The sequence below is a fragment of the Rhinoderma darwinii genome, chromosome 1, assembly GCF_050947455.1.
Source record: "Rhinoderma darwinii isolate aRhiDar2 chromosome 1, aRhiDar2.hap1, whole genome shotgun sequence".
Classification (NCBI taxonomy): domain Eukaryota; kingdom Metazoa; phylum Chordata; class Amphibia; order Anura; family Rhinodermatidae; genus Rhinoderma; species Rhinoderma darwinii.
This window is the reverse complement of record NC_134687.1, coordinates 272,130,899-272,157,064: the sequence shown is the minus strand read 5'-3', so window position 1 is coordinate 272,157,064 and position 26,166 is coordinate 272,130,899. Positions and strand designations below refer to the sequence as shown.

The 26,166-nt window shown below is 42.3% G+C and overlaps 1 protein-coding gene across 1 annotated transcript in view; it reads left to right on the top strand.

Annotated features, from left to right (window-relative positions):
* Window positions 1-3,867: 3,867 nt before the first annotated feature.
* LOC142760877 (AP-1 complex subunit mu-1) overlaps window positions 3,868-26,166 on the top strand; it is a 49,260-nt gene continuing 26,961 nt past the window's right edge. Inside the window, exons 1-5 of the mRNA XM_075864049.1 lie at window positions 3,868-4,067; window positions 7,226-7,382; window positions 11,565-11,632; window positions 13,881-14,011; window positions 21,826-21,973. Coding sequence (XP_075720164.1) covers window positions 4,026-4,067; window positions 7,226-7,382; window positions 11,565-11,632; window positions 13,881-14,011; window positions 21,826-21,973 — 546 coding nt within the window. The 5' untranslated portion in view covers window positions 3,868-4,025. The remainder of the gene's footprint in view (window positions 4,068-7,225; window positions 7,383-11,564; window positions 11,633-13,880; window positions 14,012-21,825; window positions 21,974-26,166) is intronic.

Genomic DNA, 26,166 nt, shown 5'->3' with positions numbered 1-26,166 from the left:
TAGCTTTTGATAACGTTGTTTTGTAGTATATGTTGGCACTATATAAATAATACATATTTAACCCCTACCTGCACGAGTAAGTAACTGTACGTCGTTGCGGGAGGTTACTTTCCGCACGAGGACGAACAGTTACTAAGTTGTTTCCGGGGCACACTGTCGGCGACAGTGTGCACCGGGAACTGGGAGGTCAGCTGTCGCCGACAGCTGACACTCCACTCTTGCCGGCCAGCGGTCCTTTGCCGCTGATTTCGGCGAATTAACCCCTTAAATTCGGTGATCGGTTGCAATTGCTGAATTTTAGGGGTTTCTAGCATATCTGCAGACCCCAATCCGAAATCGCGGGGTTTTCCGATAGTTAGCATGGCAAACGGAAGCCAAACAATGGCTTCCGTTTCTGCCATGGACGGAAGCCCATCAGCACTAACCGTAGGCTGGTCCTGATAGGCTTCCTGTCAGAGTGACACGAAGTCACTGTGTCGTTCCCGATGCACACTGTCGGCGACAAGGTGTGCATCGGGAACTGGGAGATCAGCTGTCCCCGACAGCTGACACTCCAGTGTTGCCGATCAGCGGCTCATCGCCGCTGATTTCGGCAATTAACCTGTTAAATGTGGTGCTCGACTGCGATCACCACATTTAGGGGGTTTGTAGCACAACAGCAGCTGCCATGCAATTGTGGGGGCTTCTGATGCTTGTGATGGCACCCGGGGGCCAGACAACGGCCTCCGGGTCTGCCATGTATGGAAGCCTATGAGGATCAGCCTCTGGCTGGTCCTCGTAGACTTACTGTCAGAGTGACTGTGACGTCACATTGACAGTTGGAATACATTACACTACATAGGTAGTGTAATGTAATCTAGCAGCGATCAGAGCTGCAGGTAAAAAAAATAAAGTGTAAAAAGTAAAAAAAAGTTAATAAACAAAAAGTACACATATTTGGTATCACCGTGTTCGTAACGACCCAAACTATGAAACTATAATGTTATTTTTTCCGTTATTTTTTGGTCACCACCCCTCCCAAGATACAGACTAAAAAGTGATGAAAAGTCGCATTTACGCCAAAATAGTACCAATAAAAACTACAACCCGTCCCGCAAAAAACAAGACCTCCCACAGCTTTTTTGAAGAAAAAATTAAAAAGTTACTGCTCAGAATAGCGTGTCTCAGAAAATAAATAATTTTATAGAAACGTAATATTATTGTGCAAACGTGGCAAAACTTAAAAAAAACTATACACATATGGTATCGCCGTAATCGTACCGACCCGCAAAATAAAGTAAAATGTAATTTATTGCGCACGGTGAACGCTGTAAGAAATAAAGAATTTAAATCGCTGTTTTTTGGTCACCTTAGCTCTAAAAAAGATCCTGTGGGGTCAAAATGCTTACTATACCCCTAGAAATTTTTTTTGAGGGGTGTAGCTTCCAAAATAGGGTCATTTTTGGGGGGTTTTCACTGTTTTGGTCCCTTCGAGGCGTTGCAAACCCGACATGGCACTGAAAACCAATCCAGCAAAATCTGTGCTCCAAAATCCAAAAGGCGCTCCTTCCCTCCTGAGCCCTGCTGTGGGTCCAAACATCAGTTTATGATTACATATGGGGTATTTCCGTAATCGGGAGAAATTGCTTTACAAATGTTGGGGTGTTTTTTCTCCTTTATGCCTTGTAAAAATGAAAAAAATTCTATGTTTCCACAGAAAAATAGATGATTTTTATCTTCACAGACTAATTCCACTAAATTCTGCAAAGAAACGGTGGGGTCAAAATGCTAACTATAGCCCTTGAGGGGTGTAGTTTCCAAAATGGGGTCACTTTTGGGGGGTTTCGACTGTTTAGGTACCACAAGACCTCTTCAAACCTGACATGGTGCCTAAAATATATTCCTAAAAAAAAGGAGGCCCCAAAATCCACTAGGTGCTCCTTTGCTTCGGAGGCCGGTGTTTCAGTCTATTACCGCACTAGGGCCACATGTGGGATATTTCTAAAAACTTCACAATCTTGGCAATTAATATTGAGTTGCATTTCTCTGGTAAAACCTTCTGTGATACAGATTTTTTTTTTTATTACCAATGAATTTCGGCAAAAAAAATTAAATTTGTAAATTTCACCTCTACTTTGCCTTAATTCCTGTAAAACGCCTAAGGGTATGTGGGTATGTGCACACGTAGTGACCAAAAACGTCTGAAAATCCAGAGCTGTTTTCAAGGGAAAACAGACCCTGCTTTTCAGACGTTTTTTGACCAACTCGCATTTTTTGCGGCGTTTTTGCTGCGTTTTTTACGTCCGTTTTTTGAGCTGTTTTCATTGGAGTCTATGAGAAAACAGCTCCAAAAACGTCTAAAGAAGTGTCCTGCACTTCTTTTGACGAGGCTGTATTTTTACGCGTCGTCGTTTGACAGCTGTCAAACGACGACGCGTAAATAACAGGTCGTCTGTACAGTACGTCGGCAAACCCATTCAAATGAATGGGCAGATGTTTGCCGACGTATTGTAGCCCTATTTTCAGACGTAAAACGAGGCATAATACGCCTCGTTTACGTCTGAAAATAGGTTGTGTGAACCCAGCCTTAAGGGTTAAAATACTTTCTGAATGTGGTTTTGAATACCTTAAGGGGTGCAGTTTTCAAATTAGGTGATTTATGGGGACTTTCTAAGGCTATGTTCACACGGAGTATTTTGGGGGAGGAATATCTGCCTCAAAGCTCCAAACGGAATTTTGAGGCAGATATTCCTCCCCCAAAATACTCCGTGTGAATAGCAATGATCGCGCCGTTTTTCGCCCGCGGCCATTGAGCGCCGCGGGCAGAAAACACGCTTTCTCCTGCCTCCCATTGAAGTCAATGGGAGGTCGGAGGCGGAAGCGCCCGAAGATAGGGCATGTCGCTTCTTTTTCCCGCGAGGCAGTTTTACTGCTCGCGGGAAAAAGACGCCGACGCCTCCCATTGAAATCAATGGGAGGCGTTCTCGGGCCGTTTCTGCCGAGTTTTGCGACGCGGTTTCCGCGTCAAAAAACTCGGCAAAAGACCCCGTGTGAACATAGCCTAATATAGAAGGCCCTCAAAGCCACTTCATAACTGAACTGGTCCCTGAAAAAATAGCCTATTGAAATGTTCTTGAAAATATGAGAAATTGCTGCTAAAGTTCTAAGCCTTGTAACGTCCTAGAAAAATAAAAGGACGTGAAAAAAACCGATGCAAACATAAAGTAGACATATGGGGGATGTTAACTAGTAACTATTTTGTGTGGTATTACTATCTGTTTTACGAGCAAATACATTTAAATTTAGAAAAATGCTAATTTTTTCTAAAACTTGAAGTTTTTCACAAATAAATATTGAATTTATCGACCAAATTTTTTCACTAACATAAAGTACAATATGTCACGAGAAAACAATCTCAGAATGGCTTGGATAGGTAAAAGCATTCCGGAGTTATTACCACATAAAGTGACCCATGTCAGATTTGAAAAAATCATCTGTGTCCACAAAGCCAAAACAGGCTGTGTCCTAAAACGGTTAAAAATGTACTTTATTGTTTCATTATAATTTAAAGGGCAATGCAATTTAAAAAAATATATGTTTTGGAAAATGTATCACAGATGCAAAAGGTTCCTTCGCATTTTTTATACTTCCTACTACATTTTATGTGATGAAACAGGTTTATCCTTACAGCAACTCAATTTTTGGAGTTAAACAACTAGAAAGACTGGAATGGAGCAACTCCATTCTAGTCGTTTCACTACAGCGACAACGAGCATGGTATGGCCGGTTTGTTTCCCTCATTAGTCAACTAATTGTGTCAGCGCGCGGCAGCCATATTGGTAGGGGACTGGCCATTCGCAACACAACGATGACGAGCTATATCGTTTCCGAGCCGCCATCTTGGGAGTGGACGGCTCTGTGACAGAGATGCCCGGAAGGGATGTGAGAGAGCTTCCTCTAAGCAACGCAGACCGCTATAGTGAGGTGTAACGGGGATGAGCTGGGACTGAGTGATCGCTCTAGAAAGCTGACACTGTGCTGGGAGGATGTCGGCGAGCGCGGTCTACGTGCTGGATCTGAAGGGCAAGGTGAGAGGCGCACAGTGGAAAATAAGAGGGGGGACATGGCAGAGGGGGGCCTCAGCCATCTAGGCTATGTAATACCCTGTCATCGTGGGATATGTGCCTTATGTAGGCGGCGGTGATATTGGGGAGAAGGGAATGATGCATGAGGCGGACAGGTGCACTAAATAGGAAACCTGCCACTATGGGTGCTGCATGTAATACTGTACGTGACTCCACTCGTGGTCACGTGACTCCAGTCATCCGTCTGAGTAGTGTTACACCGGGAACTGCCCAACCAGTAATTCCCTCTGGAATTAGGTGTTTCTTACCTTTTTTTTTTTTTTTTAATCCCAAACCAATGGTTACCTGGACCCCTGCTGGTCTTTTACCTCTCCGCCGATGAAACCGCTTCCCAAAAATTGACCACAGCAGCCTATCAATCTGGACGACTCAACAATACTGTAGTGGGGTGAAGAAGTCCCGGCATGGGTCCGTAATGTAAATAAACCTTTATGCATTGTTAAATTAGGCCAAAAGTGGGTAATTTTTTGTTCGTGTGTGTGGTTAGAGGTTGGTCGCTTGCGCCACCAATATCCAAATGCTACATTAAAAGGTTTGTCCCTGGCTATTTGGGGGAATCGCCAACTCCATAACATCTACGTGCCCTAATGGGGTTAGACTTGATGTAGGACAAGATGATGGACCTGTAGGATTAATCTGAAAATAATCTTCTATGGATTAAATGGGCATAGTAGAGAATTGGAATTCCTTGTCCTCTTATCGCGTGTATTATGGGAGTCACTGAGTATTGTAGAAACCCCTATCTGCCATTTTCTTCAGTGAGAACATGCAGTCCTGATTTTTGGCAATAGACAATGCGGCAGATTTACGCCAGCTGAGTTTTGACAGATTTATTATTAGGTGTACGACCTAAATCTCTAGCATCTTCCTGCTGACCTAAAATAAAGAAGTATACTAACCCCACTTCTATTTTTCCCCTACGGGCTCCCTCCGCATGCAGCGGCTCATAGAAGGTCCTGCTTAGCGTCAGGACTTTGTATGACCCGCCGCGTGCTTAGGGGGCCTGAGGAGCCCCGGGAGGGAGAAGAGGTGAGCGTTGATCTTAACACGTCCCCAATGCCTGTTTCTTTTGCATTCGTTTTTTAAATAAAGCCCTATGGGTGCACAGTAAGGATAGAGTTGTTTGTTTCTGTGTCACATGGAGCGACTCATATGTCGTGCTGTTCAGCAGACTATGTATACGATTTTCTATCTAAATCTGAGCAGTAAAGGATTAGACGTTTTCCATGGGTTCCATGTAGTGTTGCGGATCTGGTCGCCAAGTTTCAGTAGATTAAGCTGTCTGCTTACAGAGCAGTACGTGCAAGTCTTCCATACTTCTAGGCTTGCAGAGACCATCTTGGGGTTGTAAATGAGAGATCCTAAATAATATTGGAAAACACATTACATGGCTCGGTGAGCAAGCATTAATTTTTATCAATTTTTACTAATTTGGTTGTCCAATTTAATAACCAACACTTTTTTCATTTTTATTTAAAGAGCTGTTTGTGAGTTGACATTCCTAGCAATGAGTTTCGATAGAAAGCAGAGTTGAATTTATATGGGGCTCCAACAGATCGAAGCTCAGTCTCGCTACTCTGCAGCGTCCCAAAACATTAGGTGGGGCAGCGTTGCCAGATCTTTACCTTTTATTATCTAGCGGGGCAACAAAGATATCTGAAAATCTGGGTCGCCAATATGGCCTTGCCAGATAGGGAACACCACCTGGCGTTCCATATGCATATGTCCACTCTGTGGCCGGTATTGGAGGGGTCCCTGATCGTAATTAAAAATGTATTGCCAATTCATAGGGTGGCATCTCAGGTGTGGTGGGCTGCGAAGAGCATATACAGTCACTCGGGAGTGCAAATTGACATGCCATTATGGTCTAACCCCCTCCTCCCCCAGATATCAGAGGAACTGGCTCCACAATTTTGGATTCAACACGGGATATGTACTATAGGGGACATGTATACGGATAATATCCTCAAATCGTTTTCACAGGTGCAGTCAGAGTTTGCAATACTCAGGACTGCTTTTTACAGATATCTACAACTGCGCCATGCTCTTAATGCCCAATTCCCCCCCACTGACACGGCATTCACTCGGCTTCCTCTGATAGGAGTTTTTAGGTCCCAAGGCCCCAGAGGTCTGATATCAGCTATATATACATCTCTCATCACAGCCAAAGTAGCTAGTACACCCCTGATGATCGAGGATACCTGACCTTGCGGAAGAGGACTGGGATGAGATCCTAACCTCTCCATTATATGTGTCGCCAGCTGCCAACAACAGGATGCTACAGCTGTTCATAATCTATCAAAGCTACTTGACACCTGTTAGAATGCATAAAATGGGTAGATACCCGAGCACAGAATGTCACAGATGCCGGTACCCTAGATCAGACTTTTGGCATATGATCTGGGAGTGCCCGATCATCTCCTCTTTTTGGAAGGAGGTGGTAGGAGTTGCTGCGGACATCCTGCATATCCCGGTCCAAGTAAGCCCACAAGTGTGTATATTTGGTCTCCTACAGGATGAACAGTGGCCCCGTTATTTGAAAATATTCCTCCGGGAAATACTGTTTATGGCGCGAAAGGCTATTGCTTTAAGGTGGATGGACCCTCATCCTCCCACGGTGGCAGGGTGGAAAGCATTGGTGAATTCTGTTATCCCGTATGAGAGAATAATGTATAGACAGAGGGGTTGCATTGATAAATTTCATGGGATATGGGAGCTTGGTGTGATTCTGCGGTGACACAGTATACTCCGCATAGGTATAGCGACCTTCGTAGATCACTGACACATGTCTGAACATCTGGGGTGGTGTACCTAAATCAGTTATGCAAATTGTTCTAATTTGTCTCGGCTACTGTTTTCCAATATAGCTGCTTTGTAATTCTGCGGATTCTAGACTCATGTTAACTGTCTGCATGTATGCACTTCTTCTCTGTAAAGTTGGAATGTTACAGATTCTTATCCATGTCTGCATTGTATACTGTATTATGTGTATGGATTGATTGCATTTGTACTACGTTTCTTCAATAAAACGAGTTTAAAAAAAAGAAAGCAGAGTTGAACGGTGGAATCGTCACACGTCACTATTTTCTCTATTCTTTCAGGTCCTCATTTGTCGTAATTACCGTGGAGATGTCGACATGTCTGAAGTTGAACACTTTATGCCGATCTTAATGGAGAAGGAGGAGGAAGGGGCGCTGTCACCAATTTTAGCTCATGGTGGAGTCCGCTTCATGTGGATTAAACACAATAATTTATATTGTATCCTTCTTCTTTGTTTAGAATTATGTGCATGTCCAACTATAAATGTTCTTTAAACATCGGACCGATAAGGCAGTAATGGCACTGTGCTAGTATCAAAGATGGGGAAGAGTAGCTAGACAGCAGTTCCGTCATGCCATTCCCCATCTTGGGCTGCATTATTAAAATGGATTTTTGGGAAATAACATTTGATGGTTTCTACACAGGCCATCAATATGTTACGTGGAGGTTCGATCCCGGGGACCCAACCAGCAGAAGAACAGGATTCGCTGTCTTTATCCGTGCAAGTGTGTCTTTAGTGAAGGGTTGTGGTGCTCCAGCGTTCTACTGATCTATTGTGAACTGGACTTTCACAGCTTAAAGACACTCTGTCACCTCATTATAAGTGGCCTATCTCCTACATAATGAGATCGGCGCTATAATGTAGGTGACAGCAGTGCTTTTTTATTTAGAAAAACGATCTATTTTTACCACGTTAGGAGTGATTTTAGCTTTATGCTAATTAGTTTCTTAATGCCCAACTCGGCATGTTTTTACTTTAGACCAAGTGGGCGTTGTACAGAGGAGTTTATGACGCTGACCAATCAGCGTCATGCACTCCTCTCCATTCATTTAGTCAGCGCATAGTGACACTGCGTCTTATACTGACACATTAATGTTGCTGAAGTGTTTAGACGGTGAATAGACATTCCTTCCAGCCTGGACATGTCTAATCACAATCCCGACACTTCGTTAACGTTTGGTACTTACAGCAGAGCAAGCGTAATCTCGCTGTAACCTGTCATTTACAGCGTGATCTTGTGAGATTACGCTTGCTCTGCTGTAAATCCCACAGAAACGTTAATTAAGTGCCGGGATTGTGAATAGACATCCCGTCCTGGCTGGAAGGAATATCTAGTCACTGTCTAAACACTTCAGTAACGTTAATATGTCGGTATATGACAGCACATAGTGAACAACGCAGTGTCACTATGCGCTGACTAAATGAATGGGGAGAAGTGCATGACGCTGATTGGTCAGCGTCATACACTATTGTACAACGCCCACTTGGTCTAAAGTAAAAACACGCCCACTTGGGCATTAAGAAACGAATTAGCATAAAGCTAAAATCGCTCCTAACGTGGTGAAAATAGTTTTTCTAAATAAAAAGCACTGCTGTCACCTACATTATAGCGCCCATCTCCTTATGTAGGAGATAGGGCACTTATAATGTGGTGAGTGTCTCTTTAAAGAAAAAATATTCTGGTTACTGTTTCAGAAATGTATTGGATGCACTGTAATGTAATGTGTAATGTGTTTACCATATTTCTATACAGTTTTTAGGCTCTGTTCACATCTGCGTTGGAGTTTGCATCACTTTTGATGGCTAGAATAGTACAATTGTGCAATTATAATACTTAGAAGGCGTCCCGCATAAATGATAGGTGTGTGAGTGGATATCATCCGTATTTCGCACCTGTGCAATCTCCCTCTATGTAGCATTGAGGCTTGTCTGCATCCTGCTGGGAACTAGTATTTTTTTATTTTTTTTCTAAACGGTATTTGCGTTTTTCCCAAAACTTTAAATGTTGCACGTCTTCGAGCTCCGATCCGCCAGCGAAAATGGAGTAGTCTGCCACAACGTGGGCAAAAATTAAAGTGGGTGTAGACGTTGACTTGTAAGACAAAACTAAAAAAAGCAAGGCCCTGAAACTGAAAGATTGTGGCACGGGTAACCACTGGTCCAGACTGCATCCAGGAACAGTGATCTAACACATCAGCAACACTGTCCCGTTCCGTTACAGTGATGTTTGACAAACTGTCTCATAAACTAAGAAAAAGTGTGAGAAAGGGAAAGGAGGGGGATAGGCCATGAGTCCAAGGTTGCTCCTAGTATTTGGCACAGTATTGCATATGAAATTATTTAGATGGGGGGGGGGGGGGTCATACTGTATATCACGCTCCATGTACCATGTGGTATACTTAAAATGGTCTTTGACTTTATTTTAGATGTGGGCATGCAGGGTGGCTCGAAAACAATCCCATATCTGGAAAAAAAATGTACTTTAATTTTAGTTTTTAATGGTTGTCTCGACCCAGTCCATCTTGAACAAAAATGTGAGCTTATCTAAGAACTATCGCTGTGGTGGGGCCTGCAGGTTTATCCATTTTTGTATTATGGCCTTTCGTGCTGCCACAGAAATCATATGAAGCAACCTCCTGATCCCCTGAATCACAACGGTATTGTTTAGTATCTACCAAGCCAAACAAACCCCAGAGTGTATTAGGCCTCATTCACACGACAGGGTCCAAGTGTCGGCCGGGAAAATCGGATGAAAATCGGTTTGCATCCGGTTCCGGGCCGTGTTGCCGATTTGGACCCGATTTGCATCCGTTTTTTTTTCCTGTCCGTTTTAAAATCGGATGAATTTCATTTAAATTTGTTGCCACATACAGCCCTTTGTAGATGATGCCACCCAGCGCCCTGCAGGTGATGCCACTCAGTCCCCCCCGTCCCCCCCTTCCAGGGGAAGTCACTGACTTAACTGTCCATATATGGACAGTGTAGTCACTGACTTCTCCTGGAGAGGAATTCCCTGCCACCGGTCGGAAATTCCGCTTCAGAAGTGAGTGACGTCGCTGTGTCCATATATGGACAGTGTAGTCACTCACTTCTCCAGTAGCGGCATCCCCGGCCATAGAGTCGGGGATTCCGCTGCAGAAGTGAGTGACTTCACTGTGTCCATATATGGACAGTGTAGTCACTCACTTCTCCTGTAGCGGAATCCCCGGCCGGGGATTGGGGATTCCGACTCCTACAGGGAGCAAAAAAAGACCCTCCTCCTCACTTGCACTCTGCACTGTGAGGAGGAGGATAGAGAGCGTGAGCGACGGTAGACCCGGCCATCACTCGGGACACATTCCGGATATGGCCGTGTATTACCCGACCCCATAGACTTCTATGGGGGCCGGGTGCCCGGCCGAAAATAGGGAATGTCCCATTTTTTGACGGCCGGTTTTCCCGGCCCGTCAAAAAATCGGTCGTGTGAATAGCCCCATTAGGGGTCTATTGTTCCTAATGCAGCCGGGTGCCGGCCGATTTATGAACGGCCGGCACCCGACCGGGAAACCCTGTCGTGTGAATTCCGCCTTAAAAGGTACAAAGTTGTTTGGGTAAGTCACGAACCTTGGACCAAAAAGTCTGAATGATGCAAAACCATAGACAATGAGCAATATCTGTTGTGGGGATCCGCAGCGGAGACCGGAGTCTCAGGGGTATATACCCATCGGAAATCCCCTAGCAGATGATATGTAGGATCTCTGAAACATTTGTGGGACTGAGGAAATGGTATTTTAACCTGTCCTTGTATCAGTAAGTATGGCCTTTTTCTGTTATTTTTATTTTTTTAAAGTAAATTTGATCCTATTTTCTGTGACAGGCTAGAATAATGCAGCATGCAGCGCTATTCTTGCTTGAACCCGTTTTATAAGTCAACTGAGTCCGTCGGGCACCATTCGGATCTAGCGTGTGACGTCGTGGCTTCTGTTTTAAGCAGAAGATTAGGCCAATGTGAATAGAGCCTTACCTATTACGGCCTGTTCACATCACCGTTCGCTTTCCGTTCTGGGGTTCCGTCGGAGGTTTCCGTCGGGTGAACCCCGCAACGGAAAGTGAAACCACAGCTGCCGTTTCAGTCACCATTGATCTCAATGGTGACGGAAACCTCGCTAATGGTTTCCGTTCGTCACCATTCCGGCAGGTTTCCGGTTTTCCGACGGAATCAATAGCGGAGTCGACTGCTAACCATTAGCGATGTTTCTGTCGCCATTGAGATCAATGGTGACTGAAACGGAAGCTGTGCTTTCACTTTCCGTTGCGGGGTTTACCCGACGGAAACCTCCGACGGAACCCCGGAACACAAATGAACGGTGATGTGAACAGACCCTTAGTAATAGTGGTATGTAACATTTCCATAAAACAATTTAAAGGTGCCCTTGTGTATTATGCAACAACACTTTCAAGATTGGATACATTTTATTCAGTTCTGTAATTTTCTTAAAGAGCAGTTTGACGTATATCTGTTCCTTCTATGTACATACTAAATTTACCATGAATACGCCAATTCACTCTTTTACATTTTGTTGTTTCAACTGTTCTGTAACTTTTGACATGCCAGTATGTTTACCTTAGCTGTGCTCTAGTGGTTGCAACATCCAAAAAGAATGCTTGTGTGTCCTTGGTATTCTCCTTCCTTTACAAGGTGGTTCAGGTGAGGATGGGCACTATTTCTTCTTGTGGACATTAATATTGCCATTTCGAAACTGTCCTTGAGGGAATAGCTGAGGGTGGGAGAAATTAGAGATGAACGGAGTCATGTAGGTGGTCAATGTAGGTAAGATGATGACATTATGTTACTGTAGAAATCCATTGCCTTTGTTCTTTTACCGACCTGTATTTAAACTGAGTGAATGTCATTAGAAACTTTAGCTGAATTAGGCCTCATGCACACATCCTTTTGTCGTCGTACGGCCACTAATGACAGATCCGTTAAACACAGACCGCACATGATTGGCTTCCGTGTTCTGTCCGTTGTTTCAACGGACCAAATTAATGAAAAGGCCGAGACTGTTCCGTCAAAAATGGACGGGAGTAGGACCTGTCCTATTTTTGTCAGAATGGCCACATAGTTCTGTTAAAACAACGATAGTGTGCATGGCCCTATTGAAATGAATGTCGGGATGCTACCAGTTAAAAAAAACAGATGGCACCCTGAAGAAAATAACTGAAGTGTGCATGAGGCCTTAGTGCTCCTGCACACAGCAGAGATCGGGCCGCAAAAAACGGTCCTAGTGTCGGCTGAATTTCCTGGCCCCACCACGGTACAGGTGAACGGGACTCCTGGCATCATAGACCTTTTGTGATGCTAGGAGTCCCTGCCTCCATGCGGAACTGCTGTAACCATACCGTGTCATTTTGTTCAGTATGGAACAGCAGTTCCGTGGAGAGGCAGGGACTCCTAGCGTTATATACCGTGTCTGATGCCAGGAGTCCCGATCACGGTTCAGGTGAACGGGCCAGGAAATTCAACCGGCACTAGGACTGTTTTTCACAGCCTGATCTTGGTCGTGTGGAATAAAGTTTTGTTTGTGAACCCCCAGCCCCAAAACGGGCTCTTATTTGCCATATGTAAAAAAGAGAACCTAGGGTATAATTTATGAAAACTATCCTTGTTGCCCATAGCATTCAATTAGAGCTCCGCTTTCATTTGTTTTAGTGTTCTGGAAAAATGAAAGCTGCACTGTGGTTGGTTGCTATGGGCAACTTGGCCAGTTTATCGGTCAGACCGTTTTAATAGATGAGGCCCATACTTTCCCTGTGTAGATGATAAAAACAACCAGAACTAATATAGAACATTCTTACCTGTAACCCACAGTTACAAATTATGCATTGCATTGGTGTGAAGAGCTGGCTTTTAGAATAATGCCCTGGATTAAAGTGTTGCTAAAATGGAGAGCATAAGTTACTCATTATATTGATTAAATGTACTTTACCCTGGGCAAAAGTATCCGCCTGCCCCCACTTACCCTTTTTGTATGAAATGTTTTACTTGTGGTAAAGTCAAAAAACAAAGTGATTATTAACATTTATTTAAGGCCCAATTCACATGCCGTTTTTTGGCGCTTGCATAAAAAAGTGTCACGTCTTGGAGTCGGAAAAAAACTTATATTTATTTTGTTTTTTAGGTGGGTTTTGCATTTGCTTAATAAAAAAAAAAGTGTAATAAAGCGTCAAAAAAATGTTTGCGTTTTAACATCTGCCCCAGAAAAAGGGCGAAGTCACAATTTTTTTTCTGCAAAAGTGTTGTTTTTGCGCAAATTGTCTTTTCTACGCCACAAATCTGCCTTAGCATGCTTAATAAATTTGCGGTTAGGAGTATATTCTCATATAAATCTCTACAAATTAGCTGACCATACATGTGCCAAAATGGAATTAGTAATGATCTTTGTGTAAACATCAGTCATTAGATCTACAGAAATACATTTTTAAAAGGGTCTTTATTCTTAGATTACAGACCCGTAGTCTGAGGCTGCACTACTGAGATATTCTGATGACAATGTCTCGAGAGAATATATATAAGCCAGCTATTGAGTATTTTAAGCACCATTGTAGACAGTGTAAGGGCTGGTTCACATCTGCGTTGGTATATCCCTTCCATCAGAGGAGCAGAACGAAAATACCAGAAGAGCTGCCTCCGTTGTACGATGGACACCACCAGCGCACGTCTGAACTTCTTGACTTTATAGATTTCCGTTGTGATGTCCGTGGTTTTACCGGAAACAATAGCTAAGCACGCTGCGCTATTTCTGGTATTATCAGCCTAACAAATCCTCCAACGCAGATGGGAACAGGCCCTAAAAATGTTTAAACACTACAGCGTTTTTTTATATACATTTGCTTTATAAATATTCATTTATTATTTAATTTATGGTTTAACAAGTACATTCATGTTACTACAGGTATTTTCTGAATATTTCAAAGAATTAGAAGAAGAAAGTATCCGGGACAACTTTGTCATAATATACGAGTTACTAGATGAATTAATGGATTTTGGCTATCCACAAACCACTGATAGCAAAATTTTGCAAGAGTAAGTATTGATGGGGTGTATCCTGTACCATACTTGCAGGTTTGTAAAGTGACTATGAATTTAACATGTGTTGAAAGAGTACTTCCAATTATAAACAACTTTGCTTAGATGGGTAGTCCGGTTTCAGCAAATTATTTTTTTCTCCTATATACTTTCTTTATTCCTCACGGTTTTCAAGATCCCTTTTTGTTGTTCAGTAGGATCGTTCATGGTTTACTTCCAGTGAATAAAATTCTGTCCATGGACACAGGTGCTGGGTTCATTAGTAGATACAGCTGTAATATACATATTGTGGCTGTAACATGACCATGGACAGTATTTTTTTTTTATTCACTTGAAGTAAACCATGAATGTTCCTACTGAATAACAACAAGCCGAGATCTCAAACCGTGAGAAACTAATACAGAAAGTATATTGGAAAGTTGTCTGTCTTTTAATTACCGTATTTTTCGGACTATAAGACGCACCCAGGTTTTAGACGACAGAAAATTGTGTAAAAAGTAAAATATGATTTTTTTTTTTCCTAAGTAAAAACTATTGGTTAAAAAAAAAAAATGTGTTCGGTTTCACCACATTCTGCTGTGAGGGCTTATTTTTTGCAGGATGAGCGGTTTTTATTAGCACCATTTTTTTGGTACATACGACTTTTTTTTTTTAATCACTTTTTATTTCATTCTTTTTAGCACTATGGTGACCAAAAAACAACGATTCAGTTTTTTTTTTTACGTGATTGGAACTGGTGTTTTAATGCATTCCCACGTAACTGTACGTGAAGGAGATGGAGCTAGCTCAGGAGCTCACAGCTGGCACCCTGATGTAACGGCCAGGACCGGAGCTAGCCTCCGAACCGGCCGATTAACCCCTCACATGCTGCATTCAATAGAGATCGCAGCATGTGAGGAGTTTTTGGCCACCGGCACCCCAGCAACGTGATCGCTGGGTGGCTGCAAAGGCGATCGGGGGCCTAATACTTACCTCCCGGTCTGCCAGCAACGGAAGCCTTCTATTCCCCACTCAGCGGCGGGGCCTAAAAGGCTTCCGGCAATATGGCGCCGTCTCAGCTTCCGGCTCAGAAGCTGAGCCGGCCTCATCAGCAGTGGGTGTCCGCTTTATCAGCTAGCTCTGATTCCTGCCATTAACCCCTTCGATGCATCGATCCAATGCGATCGCTGCATCTTAGCGGTTTGTAGCAAACCGGCAGCCTGCCATGCGATGGCAAGGCTGGCGGCTTTTACTATGGCAACAGGAGGCCTAACAATGGCCTCCTGTCTGCAATTACGGAAGCCAATTAGGCCCCGCCTGGAGGTGGAGCCTGATAGGCTTGCGGTCTGTGAACCGCTGACCGTTCCAATATATTGCACTACATAGGTAGTGCAATGTATTAGAACATCAAACAAATAGTTGGATCTTCAAGTCCCCCAGTGGGACTAAAGAAAATTGTAAAAAATACAATAAAAGTTCCACATAATAAAATAAAACACAATCTCCCCCTTTTTCCCTTATCAAGTCCTTTTTATTATTGAAAAAAATAATAAACCATACATATTTGGTATCGCTGCGACCGTAACGACCTGAACTATACAAAAAATTAGGTTTATCCCGCGCAATGAACGCCGTAAAAAAAAAAAATACTGCCATAATTGCTGGTTTTTTTTTGGTCACACTCTTCCAAAAATGTAAATAAAATGTGATCAAAAAGTCGCATGTACCCCAAAATGGTACCAATAGTAACTGCAGCTCGTCCCGCAAAAAAACAGCCCTCATAGTACTTAGTCTATGAAAAAATAAAGTAAGTTAAGGCTCCAATAAGTCAGGAAAGAAAAATATCCAGTTATGCAGCCCGAGGGGGAACACTTCTTCTGTTTCAAGAGGCGAATTATCAAGGCACTAAAATTGGGGAACCAGGAAGGGGAGGGCCCAATCATATCTGCTGGAAGCGGTGGCGCCCGTATTATACCAGGACAACACTTTCCCAGTAAAATTCCCCAAATTGCAAATGTGCCGATTTTGGACCAAAAGGGGCATTTATTAGTGTGACACCGGCCTGTGCAGAAAGGATTGCTTAACGGCGTAACACACATCTATGGCATTTTTTTTTTTTTTTTTAAATTTATTTACCTTATACCACCTGACTATGCCCTGATGTACTCTACCCATCTTGCATATGTCCCCACATTATAAACGGAAACCCTAGTAAGACTCCAAATAAAACTACTACCAAGCAAAATCCACGCTCCAAAAGCCAAATGGTGCTCCCTCCCTTCTGAGCCCTACAGCGTGCCCAAACAGCAGTTTACTTCCACATATATGGCATTGCCATATCCAGGAGAACCCTTTTAACAATTTTTGGTGTTTGTCCAGTGGCACAAGCCGGGCACGACATATTTGCCACTGAAATGGCATATCTAGGGAAAAAGTTAAATTTTCACTTTGCACCTTCCGCAGCGCAATCATTTATGGAAAAGACCAGTGGGGTGAAAATATTCACTACACCTCTTAATAAATGCCTTGAGGGGTGCAGTTTTCAAAATGGGGTCACTTCTCAGAGGTTTCTTTTATTATTTCACATCAGAGCCCTGCAATTTTGAACCAATACTGTGTAGGCCTCAATTTTAAATGTCCAGGCAAAATATTAGGGCCAGATGTAGGGTGATTCTAAAACCGGGAAACACAGCATTATAATTAGAGAGCTGTCTTGTTATGGTGGCACAAGCTGGGTACCACATATTGGCATATCTATGGAAAAAATCCCATTTTCACTCTGCAACATTGAGTGCACACCAATTTCTTCCAAACACCTGCGGGGTTAATATGCTCACTACACCCCTTGGTGAATACCTTGAGGGGTTTTTCCAAAATGTGGTCACTTCTGGGGGGGATCCACTGTTTTGCAAATGCGACATAGCGGCCAGAAACCAATCCAGCAAAATCTGTACTCCAAAAGCAAATTCCCTTCTGAGCCCAAACAGCAGTTTATAACCATGTGTGGGGTATTGCCGTACTCGGGAGAAATTGCTTTACAAGTGTTGGGGGTTATTTTTTGCCTTTATTTGTTGAGAAAATGAAAAATTTTGAGCTAATACAACGTCTTATTGAAGAAGGATATTTCTTTTTATTTTTTTTTCACTACCCAATTCTAATAAAATCTATGAAACATCTGTGGGGTCAAAATGCTCGCTACACCCATAGATTAATTCCTCCAGGGGTTTTAGTTTCCTAAATGGAGTCACTTTTTTTGGGCGTTTACACTGTTTTGGTCCCTCAGGGGCTTTGCAAATGCGACATGGTCTCCGCAAACAATTCCTACTAAATTTGAGCTCCAAGAGCAAGATGGTACTCTTTCCCTTCTAAGCCCTGCTGTGTGTCCGAACCGCTGTTTATGACCACGTGTGGGGTATTGTTTTACTCGGAGAAATTGCTTTACAAATGTTGCAGTTCTTTTTCTCCTTTAGTCCTTGTGGAAATTAGAAAAAATTTGCTAAACCTACATTTTCTTTGAAAGAATGTAGATTTTCATTTTCACGGCCTACTTGCAATAATTTCTGCAAAAAACCTGTAGGGTCAAAATGCTCACTATACCCCTAGATAACTTTCTAAAGGGGTTTAGTTTCCAAAATGGGATAACTTTTGTGGGATTTCCACTGTTTTGGCACCGCAAGAGCCCTTCAAACCTGACATGGTGCCTAAAATATTTTCAAATAAAAAGGAGGCCCCAAAATCCTCTAGGTGCTCCTTTTGATTCGGAGGCCTGTGTTTCAGTCCAGTAGCACACTAGGACCACAAGTGGGATATTTCTAAAAGCTGCAGAATCTGGGCAATAAATATTGAGTTGTATTTCTCTGGTAAAACTGTGTTACAAGAAAAGTTGAGCAAAAATGAATTTCTGCAAAAAAAATAATGAAATTTTAAACTTTCACCTCTACTTTAGATGTTTCACAGGAATTAAACCAAAGGGTTAAGAAACTTTCTAAATGCTGTTTTGAGGGGTGACTTTTTTAAAATGGGGTGACTTATTGTGGGTTTCTAATATATAAGGCCATCAAAGCCACTTCACAACTGAACTGGCCCCTGTAAAAATATCCTTTTGAAATTTTCTTGAAAATGAGAAATTGCTGCTAAAGTTCTAAGCCTTGTAATATCCTAGAAAAATAAAAAAAGATGTTCAAAAAAACGATGCCAACATATGGGGGTTGTTAATTAGCAACAATTTTGTGTGGTATAACTGCCTGTCTTACAAGCAGATGCATTTAAATTTAGGAAAACGCACATTTCTCGCAAAATTTTGGTGTTTTTCACAAATACTTAATGTATCGAGCTAATTTTGCCAGTAACCTAAAGTCCAATGTGTCATGAGAAAACAAACTCCGAATCGCTTGGATAGGTAAAAGCATTCTGAAGTTGTTACCACATAAAGGGACATGTCAGATTTGAAAAATGAGGCTGTCAGGAAGGTCAAAAGTGGCCAAAGAGGGAAGGGGTTCCATTTTTATTTTATTTTTATGCCGCTCAATGTGTGCGTCAAATAATGCTATATTCTAATAGTTTTGGACTTACGGACGCAGCGATACCAATTTTTTTTATCTTTACATTGTGCTTGGGGAAAAATGGGAAAAGGGTTTTCTTAACTTTTAAAACATTTTTTACACTCCTGAAAATGTATCTAACTTTTGTTATTTTTTTATTTTTTTACACATTTTATTAGTTCCTCTAGGGGACGTGACCCAGTGATCATTGGATCGCTGGTACAATACACTGCAATACATGGATGAGTTACGGAAACAGCGTAACTCACTGAGCTACGCTGTTTCTGTAACTTCCATAGTAGTGAATGGCAGTTACAGAAGCAGCGTTGCATGTGAGCTATGCTGTTTCCGTAACTCGACCATGTAACCAGGAAGTTGCCGGGAGACAGCGGAGCCGTGTAAGATAGAACGTGGTTTAGGGGCCCCGTTCTAGAGATAGATGAGGGTCCCAGCCCGCATCTATCTGACATTTATGACATATCCTGTGGATATATCATAAATGTCCTTCATGGGAAGACCCCTGTAAATGCTGCGGTCGCTATTGACCGTGGCATTTAACTAAATGGCCAGGAACAGTGCTGTCGCTGTTCCTGGCCATTAGAGCAACATGGCAGCAGTAAAACACAGCTGACATCTGCAGTGTATGGGGGGTCGGGAAGGGGTTAAGGGCACAGCCAATTTTATTTTTTTCATTTTTGCCTTCCAAGAGTCCTATCTATCGGTCTCGCACATATCTATCTATCGGTCTCGCGCATATCTCTGTATGGGAATTGATTTTTGCGGGACAAGCTGTATTTGTAACCGCACCATTTAATGTACCATATAATGTGTAGCGAAACTTTTAAAATAAATAAAATGACCGTTCACCGTGTGGTAAAAATGACATGCTAACTTTATTCTGCGGGTGAGTATGATTACGGCGATACCAGTTTTTTTTTTTATAAGGCTTTACTGCTTTTATAACATAAAAGCAATTAAAGAAAAAAAGTGCTTTCTATGGCCATATTCTGAGAACCATAACTTTCTTTTTTTTTTTATGAGCTGTGGGAGTGTTTCGTTTTTGTGGTGCGAGCTGTAGTTTTTATTGGTACCATTTTAGGATACATATAACTTTTTGATCACTTTTTATTCTGTTTTATTCTAGCGGCAAGGTGACCAAAAAATTGCGATTCTGGCGGTTTAAGGGTTTACACATTTTTATGGCGTTCACCGTGTCGTATAATTGTGATTATTATAATTTGGATCATTTACGAATTCGGTGATACCAATCATGTTTATTTTTTGTTTACATTATTTTGTGAATTGTCGACAGATATAGCGGCCATTCACAGTATTGCAGCTCTCTCCCATTGGCTATGACCTACATACAGTGAAGGAAATAAGTATTTGATCCCTTGCTGATTTTGTTGCCCACTGTCAAAGTCATGAACAGTCTAGAATTTTTAGGCTAGGTTAATTTTACCAGTGAGATTGATTATAAAAAAAAAAAAAAACAGAAAATCACAGTCAAAATTATATATATTTATTTGCATTGTGCACAGAGAAATAAGTATTTGATCCTTTTGGCAAACAAAACTTAATACTTGGTGGCAAAACCCTTGTTGGCAAGCACAGCAGTCAGACGTTTTTTGTAGTTGATGATGAGGTTTGCACACGTTAGATGGAATTTTGGCCCACTCCTCTTTGCAGATCATCTGTAAATCATTAAGATTTCGAGGCTGTCGCTTGGCAACTCGGATCTTCAGCTCCCTCCATAAGTTTTCGATGGGATTAAGGTCTGGAGACTGGCTAGGCCACTCCATGACCTTAATGTGCTTCTTTTTGAGCCACTCCTTTGTTGCCTTGGCTGTATTTTTCGGGTCATTGTCGTGCTGGAAGACCCAGCCACGAGCCATTTTTAATGTCCTGGTGGAGGGAAGGAGGTTGTCACTCAGGATTTGACGGTACATGGCTCCATCCATTCTCCCATTGATGCGGTGAAGTAGTCCTGTGCCCTTAGCAGAGAAACACCCCCAAAACATAATGTTTCCACCTCCATGCTTGACAGTGGGGACGGTGTTCTTTGGGTCATAGGCAGCATTTCTCTTCCTCCAAACACGGCGAGTTGAGTTAATGCCAAAGAGCTCAATTTTAGTCTCATCTGACCACAGCACCTTCTCCCAATCACTGTCAGAATCATCCAGGTGTTCATTTGCAAACTTCAGACGGGCCTGTACATGTGCCTTCTTGAGCACGGGGACCTTGCGGGCAATGCAGGCTTTTAATCCATTACGGCGTAATGTGTTACCAATGGTTTTCTTGGTGACTGTGGTCCCAGCTGCCTTGAGATCATTAACAAGTTCCCCCCATGTAGTTTTCGGCTGAGCTCTCACCTGCCTCAGGATCAAGGATACCCCACGAGGTGAGATTTTGCATGGAGCCCCAGATCGATGTCGACTGACAGTAATTTTGTATGTCTTCCATTTTCTTACTATTGCACCAACAGTTGTCTCCTTCTCACCCAGCGTCTTACTTATGGTTTTGTAGCACATTCCAGCCTTGTGCAGGTCTATGATCTTGTCCCTGACATCCTTAGAAAGCTCTTTGGTCTTGCCCATGTTGTAGAGGTTAGAGTCAGACTGATTAATTGAGTCTGTGGACAGGAGTCTTTTATACAGGTGACCATGTAAGACAGCTGTCTTTAATGCAGGCACCAAGTTGATTTGGAGCGTGTAACTGGTCTGGAGGAGGCTGAACTCCTAATGGTTGGTAGGGGATCAAATACTTATTTCTCTGTGCACAATGCAAATAAATATATATAATTTTGACTGATTTTCTAGTTTATTTTTTATATATAATCTATCTCTCACTGGTAAAATTAACCTAGCCTAAAAATTCTAGACTGTTCATGTCTTTGACAGTGGGCAAACTTACAAAATCAGCAAGGGATCAAATACTTATTTCCTTCACTATATGTCAAATGTCGTGAAGGGGTTAGGATCAAACTTCTAATATTACCTTCTGACATTTATCTAGAACATGTCAAAAGATCACTTAAGTGGATTTCCACTCCCACGTAACTTTTTTTTTTATTACAATGTAAATATCATATATTCATTATTACTCCAGAAGGTGTTATGGTGCATATAGCTTATTGGGATGTTCAGTTCGTATTCTCACTTGGGTCTTGTGGAATATGAAACACAATCTTGATCTGACAAAGATGCTTCTAAGGTTTTCACGGTGTACCTTCATCTCTCATATTTGTTTTTACCAGTTAAATTTGAGGGGTTTTTTTGTACGTTTCTCTAGGTATATTACTCAAGAAGGGCACAAGCTAGAAACTGGAGCTCCTCGTCCTCCTGCCACAGTCACCAATGCTGTGTCTTGGAGATCAGAGGGAATTAAATATAGAAAGAATGAAGTCTTTCTTGATGTGATTGAGTCTGTCAACCTACTTGTAAGTAATAACGTCATTAAGTAATGCCTCGGTCATAAATATAGTGGTTAAATGATGGGACAACCCCTGCTTTACAACCCTCTTCGAGGAAAATGTAGTATCGGACGATGCCCATATAAATGAATGAGTGACCATATAAAATATGGCCAAGTCCCCAGTGGGAGACGCTCTATCCAATGGCTCTCCACTAAATCGATCATGTGATTCAGTCTGTGACTTGTTTCTGGGGAGTTACATGGTTCCTTTTAGAGCTGCTGACTGGCTTAGAGGGATCATGTAATACGCCATGTGAGTACACAAAGACTGGAAGTTCTTTACACTCTGTCCCTCCTGTTTGCCACTTTAAGAGGGGAAGAAGGGGCTGTTTTAGAGAATGCAATCAGGCCGGGTTCACACATCGCATATATGAATTTGGGTTGCAGAATCCGCACACAAAGTACAATACGATGTAAGTGAATAGGATTTTTAGCAAACCGCATTCACAAAGTGCCTAAAAATTCTGCAGTGGATTCAAGGCATGCAGTGGATTTTTCAAATCTGCTGCTTGCCCTATCTTTTGTGGTTTTTTTGCATGACACTAATTCCCTAACTTGATAAGATCTTGAATAGTGCCAAATTCTCATTAAGTATAATTTTCTGTTTGTCATTTAATTATGACTGATGTTAAAGGGAGCTATATGAGTTTAGAAAAAGTTTCTGAACCCCCCCCCCCCACCCCCGTAACCGTGCCAAGCTTTTTGCAACTCCGTCTCATTCCTTGGAATGGTGGACCAGCTGCAATACCAAACAGCAGCCCATGGAGGGGGGGATGAGGTGGAGAGATGGTGAACCTTTTACTAATCTCATCCATCTAAATTTTTCTAATTTCAAACAACCCCTTTAAACTCTATGTATTATGTGGGTGCGTCATTGACTTTCCGATTAGCTAAAAATGAATGCCAGCTTTGTATGCATGAAACGCCCTTTTTGTTCTAAGTATTAAAGGGGCTTTTTCCCATCAGGGACATTTATGACACATTCACAGGATACACGCTGTTTTCTTCTTCATGGTCAGGAATCACACGAGTCAGCCGCAACACAGAGCGGCAGAACAGGGTTTAGGGGGCCACGTTCTAGAGATAGATGTGGGGCCTGCATCTATCTGACGTTTATGGCATATCCTGTGGATATGTCATAAATGTCCCTGATAGTAAAACCCCTTTAAACTAGCCATTTATTGTATTTGAGGTGATGAAACAGATTTGTGGAGACTAGCGTACGCATTGTGCAGTTTTCTAAGAATGTGTCTTAGTCCTTACTAAATGTACATTTTTGCTAATGATTTATCTTGGCTGATTAACTGTTGCTGATATCGCCTGTTATAAATGTATGCATCGATTGGGTATTTGAACAGAACACAAACCTAAATCAGACAGAAAATGGAATTCTGGAGAATAAAAAAAATTCTGCTCTTTCTAGAAATAGTATAATCCACTTAGCCTTCCAAAGGATATTTAATAGAATTGTCTATTTTGCACAGCCTAGTGGCTTAAAGGGGTTGTCCAGTTTAGAAAACCCTATTTTTATATACCCTATTAGGGATTTTTGAGCCCATAGAGAGGGATCCTCTATTTTTAGGATTCTCATCTCTTATCAATAGGGGAAAGTGGCTACAAAGAGCATCTCCTACTCAGTACTTTTTGAGATACAGCTGCTCTGTTTTCTGTATACATGGCAGCTGCATCTAGCGCTAACTCCTGTTCCCGTCAGGTCTGCGGGTCTAACTGGTTCAGTGACAGCGGGTCTCTGACACGTAGGATTCACCTGTAATCTATCATATCTAAATTCATAACTTAGATGTGATAGATTACAGGCAGACACTGCGTGTCAGTGCCAGCGTGTGTTGGATTCCGGTCATATCAAACGATACAGCTGCTCTGTAGCCGCTGTATCTCAAAAAGCAAAAATATTTTTTTTATTAAAAAAACTATTTATGAAGTTGCACCAATCGCACTGATTTTGACCTTTTAATTAAAAAAATGCCTTTCAAAGGTTTGCATAGCCTTTAAAGATGAAGGGCTAAAGCTGTCATGGAATGACCTGTTGAAGAATGGCTAAGGGTATGTGCGCACACACTAATTACGTCCGTAATTTACGGACGTATTTCGGCCGCAAGTTCCGGACCGAACTCCGTGCAGGGAGCCGGGCTCCAAGCATCATACTTATGTACGACGCTAGGAGTCCCTGCCTTGCTGCAGGACAACTGTCACGTACTGAAAACATGATTACAGTACGGGACAGTTGTCCGGCAGCGAGGCAGGGACTCCTAGCGTCGTACATAACTATGATGCTAGGACCCCGGCTCCCTGCACGGTGTTCGGTCCGGTACTTGCGGCCGAAATACGTCCGTCAATTACGGACGTAATTAGTGTGTGTGCACATACCCTAAAGGTGAACCTTCATTTTTAATGTAGACCGGCACACTGTAGGGTTGGGGAATTGATATGTTTTTTGGGGTTGATTTTTAGTGTTTTTTTTGGGGGGGGGGTTTTTTGCCCAAGAACTATATCTAGGTATCTTGTCCTTAGTTGGAGCCTGGGCTGCAGTTGCTATTCTGCTAGTTATTGAAAGCAACCCATATCATCTTAGAGGTTGCACCATCTGGACAACCCCTTCTTACAGGGAAGCTACCCCAGCAAACAACTGAACACCGTGACTTTGCCTTCCCAGCGATTAGCACCAGGTTGCACTCTAAACGACCCTACGTTTGTAATACATAGACATGTTGAGTCTGAGTGACAACTACTGTTTGCACTGTTTTATAAATGATGTGTGCCCCTATAGGAAATATGAAAAATGGTTGACCAATTTTTAGCTGAGCTCCCATAATGCAGTTGGAGACTGTTTTTCATACCTTTTAAATTACTGTACAGTGCATGGTGTAAAGAGTACATTTACAAGAATTCAAGGATTGCCTTGAGATCTCGGCTCTGTAAACTAAAAATTTGCATTCAAAGTTTAGCACACGTGTGTCATGGACTCTATTGTGGCTCCCAGAGTCCCTGCGTTGGCACAGAGCCATAGGCACTTCATGTGCCTCCTTGATGAACCGTATTCTCCTCTTAAAGCTACAAAGCTTCTAGGGCAAATACTTTCGTGATACAACTTGTGATGGAACATGCCACTATTTTTTGTGTGCGCTTTTATCAATCGGAGGCACACACTATGGGCTCACAGCAGGCAGTGGGTGGCGTATTACAGATTTGTTCTTCACGGATCTGTAATATGGCAGAGTGCAGGAGGCCAAGTGTTCTACAGTTCGGTCCAGAATTATTTTGACAGTGACACAAGTTTTGGCATTTTAGCTGTTTACCAAAACATATTCAATATACAGTTACATAATCAATATGAGCTTAAAGTGCAGACTCTCCTAGCTTTAATTTGAGGGTATTCACATCCTAATTTGCGGAATGGTTTAGGAATTACAGCTTTAATATGTAGCTGCCTTTTTTTCAAGGGACCAAAGGCAATTGGACAATTATCTCAAAAGCTATTTAATGGGCTATTCCCTCCTTAATCCATCGTCCATTAAGCCGGTAAAAGGTCTGGAGTTGATTCCAGGTGTGGCATTTACATTTGGAAGCTGTTGCTGTGAACCCACAACATTAGGTCAAAGGAGCTCTCAATGCAAGTGAAACAGACCTTCCTTTTTTTTCAGCCTAATGATGAAATCCATTAGAGAGAGAGCACAAATGTTAGGAGTAGCCAAATAAAGTACCAGTTTAGTAAATTCTTTAAAAAAAAAAAAAAAAAAGCCTGGATGTACATGGAAGACAACAGTGGTGGATGACCCAGAATCCTTTCCATGGTGAAGAAAAACATCTTCACAACCTCTTCAAAGTGAAGAACACTCTCCTGGAAGTAGGTGTAAGGGTATGTGCACACGACCTCTTTTCAGACGTAATGGAGGCGGTTTACGGCTCTCGAATTACGCCTGAAAAGATGGCTCCAATACGTCGGCAAACATCTGCCCATTGCTTGCAATGGGTCTTACGATGTTCTGTGCAGACGAGCTGTCATTTTACGCGTCGCTGTCAAAATACGGCGCATAAAATGACGGCTCGTCAAAAGAAGTGCAGGACACTTCTTGGGCCGTTTTTGGAGCCGTTTTCTCATAGACTCATATTGAAAACCGCTCCAAAAACAGCCGTGAA